This window comes from Megalobrama amblycephala, linkage group LG19 (genome assembly GCF_018812025.1).
Source record: "Megalobrama amblycephala isolate DHTTF-2021 linkage group LG19, ASM1881202v1, whole genome shotgun sequence".
NCBI lineage: Eukaryota > Metazoa > Chordata > Actinopteri > Cypriniformes > Xenocyprididae > Megalobrama > Megalobrama amblycephala.
The window spans coordinates 32,125,267-32,132,715 of NC_063062.1; the positions used below are offsets into that span (position 1 = coordinate 32,125,267).

Here is a 7,449-nt window from a genome sequence, read left to right on the forward strand (position 1 = left end):
TTATTTCTTTCTGTTGGACAAAAATCACAGGGATAATCAATATATTCACTGTAAAAAAATGCTGGGTTAAAAACAACCCAAGCTGGGTTAAATATGGACAAACCCAGCAGGTTGGGTTAAAGGGCACCTATTATGACTTCTTTCACAAGATGTAATATAAGTCTCTGGTCTGGTCAAGTTTCAGCTTAAAATACCCCACAAATTTGCCCCTATTTGGGGGTGAGCAAAAACATGCCTTTTACTATATTACTATATTGCTGGCTAAAAAAATAAATCCGAAATTGGTTGAAAAAAATGGCTGGGTGAAAACAACCCAATCCTTGGGTTTGTCCATATTTAACCCAGCATTTTTTAGAGTGTTTAACACACTTTCAGCTTGATATATACCTTTAGAATAGGTTTAGAATTTAGTTTACACCAGTAAAGATAATACGGTAATGTGGTAATTCTTCCAGTCCCAAAGACAAATGTAAAAGTCTGATTCATCTAGGTTTCAAACTCATAGTTCAAAACTATGAAGAATGACTTCTGACTCAAAACCTTAGTTTCTGGTACATAGCCCATGTGACAGCTGACCCCATTCTCCTCTAAAATACTTAAATCTGCACAGTATCATGAACAGTAGGAGTTGCCCAGGCCAACATGTCGACTGCTGTCTTTCCAACATGTTGGCTGCTGCATTCACAATAACATGCTGTTAAATTAAAACCTTACAGAGAGGAAGGGCCCTCAACAGGATCCAAGAGAGGAAAGGTTAAAGTCTGTGCTAACAAGGGCAGATCTTTTATTAGACAGCACACATTGTACCTGAAGAGCCGAGGGAAATTGTGTCTACAACCAAAAAGACACCAGCTTAGGTACCAGCTCCACTTAAAAGACAACCTGCTGAAGTGCAAGAAAACATGCGACACACCTCAGCAAACGAGGGTGAAAATAAGGGCACACAAGGAAGTAATAAAGTAAGTAAAAATGGACTTTCCTCAAATTGACTCCATGTAAGTATTCTCTCTGTCTATTGTATTGTCTTGAAATGCAATGCAAAATGCACAGTTTAAATGAATTTTGATACAGGTGTACTCAGTTTTCTCAACTAACATGACAATGCAAAAAAAAAAAAAAAAAAAAAAAATCCAAAGATCTTAAAAGTGGAATTCATTTTTTGTTTTTGTTTTGCATAAATAAACGTTCCAAAAATGGTTTTCACAGTGAAGCCATATACGAACCATTTTGGGTTCCCCAAAGAACCTTTTAAAAATCTAAAGAATTATTTTTTACTATAAAGAACCTTTTGTGGAATGGAAAGGTTCCATTGATGTTAAAGGTTCTTCATGGAACCATCAATGGCAATAAAGAACCTTTACTTTTAAGAGTCTGGTTTAATATATAACAAGGACATTTTTTTTTTTAAAACTAAACTTCTCTTGGTTTTCTTTTACAGAATTGAATAAAACAAGGCTTATACTTATTGTTAAAAGAATCATTAACACTTTAACAATAAGGTTCAAACATTAGTTAATGTATTAACTAACATGAACTAACCATGAGCAATACATTTGTTACTGCATTTACTCATTTTCGTATTTAGATAATGAAAATACAGTTCATTGTTTGCTCATGTTAGTGCACAGTGCATTAACTAATGTTAACAAGATTTTAATAATGTATTAGTAAATGTTGAAATTAACATTAACAAAGATTAATAAATGATGTATAAGTGCAGTTAATTATTAGTTCATGTTAACTAATGAACCTTATTGTAAAGTGTTACCAAAGAATCCTCAAAAGGAGCTTCCCAAATAAAGATCAACCCTGCACGGCAGTGATGATTCCTATTGGAAAAGTCAATGGGGGTTGTGCATTGTATGGTGATACTCAAGCTTGATACCACTACGAATCCACGGACCATTCATCTTGAGAACCACCTAATGACTGAGCCAATCATAATACTCAACTATGCTTCACCATAGTCTTAAAAAAGGCCAAGAAAAAACACACCCTGAGCATGTGCCAAGCCCAAGACAAAAACAGAATGAAACTGTGAAATCAGAGAATGAAACGCAAGTACATCCCAAAAAGCCCCGGCATACATGTACTGCAAACAACGTCTGAATGCTGACCGGCCTCAACATGTGTGTAAATGTGCATCTTAATGTTGCTTGTCTAGCTTGAACATAAACCAAACTACACCCTTCAACATCCATTACAAATGGTGACTTCCTTCTGTGAGTGTTCAAACAATATATTTTTGATTTAGAGGACAGACCTACTTACCTCAGAATAAACTTTTTCACATTTGAGACAAATAGTTTTCCACAGTAGTTTCTGCATCTAACTAGCACAATATAAATGATAACATACTCATACAGTGTTTCATACGTCTTTTTATAAAAGAGTCACAAAAAAACAAACATTTTATTTATCAGAATTGTCAATGCCTCGTGATAATTTAGGGGCGGGATTGGCATTACCAATTAAAAAACATCTGCAAACTTTTAACCGCAATCATCACGTTGTTGCTAGGATACAAGGCAAGGGCAAAAGAGTATAATAATTCAATGAACACTACTAGGGCAACAATGAATAAGCACTGAAGTTTAGCTGCTGCTGACAACATCCTTCTCAAGCATGCCAGCCAGACCCACTTTTCTTCACAAACACACTCTTGATAAAAACCATCAAACCTTTCTGAGAGGAACAACATGTGAATATTCAAAATAAGAGAGACTGAATGTTTATTTCCAAAAAAAAAAAAAAAAAAAACCTTTTGAGACCCCAGTCATTAGATCATAAATGTAAGAGGGTTCCTGAAAACAGATGACACACCCAACAGACAATCACACAGAGAGACCCTGATACAGGTAGATATTGATAAAGTGTAGGTCAAGTTCTGGTCTCATCCTCTGAGAGCCATTATTTGTGGCTGTGTCATCCGGTCTCTGAACTGAGTACAGATATATGGCCACTGTACAATGGTTTTATTTGGATAAACAAATGTGAACCTTTATGTATACATGTGTCTAAATGATGCTAGATTCACACTACACAATCATTTCCAGCTGCCTTGCATACTCGATGACTTGTTGGGCCAGTTCTGTGGAGGGGATATTCACTTCCTCTGTCTTTTGGTGCTGGGTACTAAATGAGTAGTATCCATCAGGACTCTGGGTCCATCCTCTCTGCAGAGCAAAAAACCAAACCATGAACATATAAATATCTTCTCATTAAATAACATTGAGATTAAACAATAGTGTGTGCGATTATTGATTAATCATCTGACCATGGCTATTTGATCTAATCGCAATTATTGGAGAGAACCGCAAGAACTGTGCAGTTAAATTTCATATTTTGCCCCCAAAAAAAGTGACACGCTTAAAGAAATGCCATCAAATGCGTGATAGGGGAGTCATAATCTGCCAGGGAGTAAAGAATAAAGAATATAAAACAAACTGTTATAAAGTACACAAAGATAGGTTTTCCTTCACACAAAATAAGGGTTTGCGGTTTTAATGTATTATATTATATTACAAATAATTATTGAATGTTAAATATTAATAATTTTCACAGCATTAGAGTAAATATGGGTCTATTTTATCATGTTTATTATATTATATACAATTCCAAGCAAAAAAAAGTGACAACACAAATACAATAGGCGTATTTGAATGATAATTAATCCTCCGACAGCACAAAATTCATGATCGTATTTGACAAACACATTGAACACTTACTTTCTTCGCATATTCTGTCATCTTTTTTGGAGAGGAAAAGAAAAGCACCCGTGTGGCCTCATTGAATTGAATCTGTTCATATGCTTTCTCTATACAACCTGCAATCTCATCTCTAAAAACAAAACACAAAATATTTAAATTATCATAAATCAATAAAGACCAAACGATCCAAAACATGACAATTAAGACTATGAATAAACCTACCTAATGGTATCAAGAAGAATGTCAATGAAGAAGGTGTAGCTCTCAGCAGGGATGTTTCCTTTGGCAAGGAAGACCTTGTTGTAACTGCCCTCCATCAGATACTGTAAGGAAGCAGCAAAAAGGTAGGAAACAAAGCAGACATCGTCGAATGCATTCAATATAGTAATGAGTAAAAAGTGTCCCACACCTGCTCTAATGAAACTGGGTGTCTGATGTAGACATTGGTCTGGATGTCTTTTGCGCTCAATCTTTCCAGCTCTGTGTGGAACTCAGACACTCTGTTCTGAGAGAGCAGGAAGAGCAAGTTGAGACCCAGTAACTGGTGCCTGTAGGCCGACTCGGGCAACTCATCCCTGTGACGTTTAAGAAGAGAGGAAAGTGTAACAGAAGCAAACAAAAAGCCAGCAAAACAATTCAGGGTGAATGGTGCCGAAACTATGTTCAGAATCCCAATCTATTCTTGAAAGAAATACAGATCCCTAACCCTTCACCCAAAAATGAAAATTGTGTCATTAATTACTCACCCTCATGTTGTTCCAAACCCTTAAGACTTTAGTTCATCTTCAGAACACAAATGATGATCTTTTTGATGAAATCCAAGAGCTTTTTGTCCTTTAATAGACAGCTACGCAACTGACACATTGACGCTTCAAAAAGTTCATAAAGAGATCGTAAAACAAATCCATATGAATTGAGTGGTTTAGTCCAAATTTTCTGAAGAGACTAAATCACTTTATATGATGAATAGATTTAACTTAAGCTTTTATTCACATATAAACATTAATCAGCTCACACATCAGTTGTGGTAAAAGGAAGCTCAAGCATGTTTGCTTTACGGTCGAGAAACGCTCATGTGCTTCCACAAGAGGTTTGTTCTTGCGCGTCAAGCAAATTCTGTTGGGCTTTTGTTGATGTTCACTAATCAACGTTTATATGTGAACAAAAGGCTAAATTCAATCTGTTAATAATCATATAAAGCGATCGTGCCTCTTCAGAAAATTTGGACCTAACTGCTCAATTCATATGGATTAGTTTTACAATTTCTTTATTAACTTTTTGAAGTATCAGTTGTGTAGCTGTCTATGGAGGGACAGAAATCTCTCAGATTTCATCAAAAATATCTTAATTTGTGTTCCGAAGATGAACATAAGTCTAATGGGTTTGGAACGACATGAGGGTAAGTGATTCATGACAGAATTTTCATTTTTGGGTGAACCCTTTAAATAAATAATAAGTGATAATAGCAATTAGATTTAAGACCACAAAATGTCATTACTTGTAATCAAAGTAATAACACTTAAGCTGAGCCATGTAGCGTTCAAAGGAAGGGATGTCTTTCTTCAGGATGCTCCATAGTGCTCCAATCTCCAAAACATCTCCTATGAAAAAAATAACAATATTAATAATAAATAATTAAAGCACCTAATTTCAGCTAAAAACAACTGATTCAACTGCTGTCAAACCTTCATAGATACTCACTGGCAAGAATAAGCTGCTGTTTGGTTAGTTTGGTCCCAGTAGTTGGTAAAAAGTTCAGTTCCAACAGGGATATCTACAAAAAAAAAAAAAAAATTAAATGTAAAGTCTACATGACAGCTTAACAAAAAAAAAAAAAAAAAAAAAAAATTATATATATATTACTATAGAATATAGAAACAATGACAATCGAAAAGGTTAAATTCATGAGCGAAGGACTTAAATAAAAAGGTTTGCAACTGTAATTTGTGAAAGAAAAAAAAACACTTCATATAAATGAATAGTCAGTTCACACACACTCGTTTTGTGTCACTACTGTATGAATCCGCTGTCTGCTAGCTAACTTGCTACTTTGGCGACGAACAAACCCAAAGCCACACAACTCACAAAAAATTTCACCTATAATTTATGACATAAATAAACTAAAACACATAATGTGTTCGTTGGTAAACGGGAATCAACCGGACTGCATAGTTCTAGATAGCAGCACTAGCGCTAACTGCTCATCACACCACAACCACAGCTCATTTCTGCAATTTAAGAGTAATGTTACTGTTACATATCATCGAGCGTACCTTTAACTTGCTCAGGATCTCACCGCATTTGTTAAGATTTGGACTCTTTTTATTCCACTCGGTTTTCAACGTTTCATACAACCCCGCAGTCTCTTTCAACACAGACGCCATGGTGATTCTGCAAAAACGTACGACACCGGCCAGTCAGAATACGGCAGTACGCTGTCGTAAAGAATGTTGGTGCTACCATGGAAACCAGGAAACGCGGATAAGTGGCATTTTAGGGGGTGTGATATTGGGTGATACCACTGCAGTTTGGTTACTGAAATATATCATTTTTCCTTTTGAAATATTATGTCCTTAACTATTAAGTTATACAGTTATATTGAGGTCTACACCAAGTGCCTGTTTCAAATTTTCTGAAAACATGACATAGGCCTTGCTTAATTAATTCTCGTAATGTAATTTATTTACTACTCAATTCTTATTTTATTTATGTGAACAGAACTGATTCTAACTGCTGTGTACTTAGTAAAAAAAAGGAGGCTATTTACAGTGCCGTTGTTACATTGTAATTACTCAAATAAGTACTGAGTACTATCAGGACACTGCGTTAGCTAGTTCTGTGATATAATTAGAACATACCTGATTAAAAAGCAGTGTAATCTAAAATGTTAGAATTTTTAACGATTTTATGTTATAATTGTCTATTAAAGGCACAATTTGTAATAATTTTGTCCGCTAGATGTCGCTAGAAGCCTATTCAAAACAAAGGCGTAGTTTGATGACGCCAAGTTTGAGCGCAGAATCTTGGGACATGTGATCTCCACCTCAACGGACAGTGAAAAAGAATCGGGATAGGACTCGGGAAAAAATCATGTTCATGGATGTGATTATTAACGTTACTGTAGTATGAAGCAGAGCAGGATCGAGTGTTGTGGGAGCTGAACGAGGAGCTGGAGCGGTTGCGCAACATACGCCACAAGCAGCGGGACTTTTATTATGACACAGTCGCCGGCTCTGCTTCCGCTTTTCCGGTCATGAGTATGAGGTAACACAGCTCTGTTTATCATATTAGATACATTTGAGTGCGTTGAAAATGATGTTATAACATTACTCTGTGAGTTCGCTCGGCGGCTGCTGTGAGACACTGTTTCACACTGCAGTAAGATAGATCGATTTTAGAATATCATATTAAATGCAGGATGTCTTGTGATGATAAATGACATGCAATTCATTTTAAAACATATTGTATGATGGAGAAAATTCTGTATTACTGTTACTAAAAATAAAGCTGCATCTGATTATGCTATGTTAGCTATTTGACAGAATACTGTTTTTCTCTGAGGCATGATAAAGCATGGTACTCGCAAAAAATCAAACTAAACGTGTTGAGCTATAATAAAAATAATTAGTTTTCTGTCCATAAATATATCAAATCAGTTGTTCCCTTATTGTCTATTAAAACATGTAATATATTAAAGTGTCTTTGGTGTTTCCATGGTTTCTATAAAATAAAACCGGAA

General features: G+C 35.5%; 1 protein-coding gene across 1 annotated transcript; it reads right to left on the reverse strand.

The window, feature by feature from the left end:
- Positions 1-2,363: 2,363 nt before the first annotated feature.
- On the reverse strand, positions 2,364-6,142 carry psmd8 (proteasome 26S subunit, non-ATPase 8). The gene is made up of 7 exons (XM_048169037.1): positions 5,984-6,142; positions 5,412-5,484; positions 5,209-5,311; positions 4,120-4,285; positions 3,933-4,033; positions 3,729-3,840; positions 2,364-3,176 (listed from the first exon to the last, which is right to left on the reverse strand). The coding sequence occupies exons 1-7, from the start codon at positions 6,092-6,094 to the stop codon at positions 3,039-3,041; spliced, it is 804 nt and encodes a 267-aa protein (XP_048024994.1). The 5' UTR covers positions 6,095-6,142; the 3' UTR covers positions 2,364-3,038.
- Between the last annotated feature and the right edge of the window lie 1,307 nt (positions 6,143-7,449).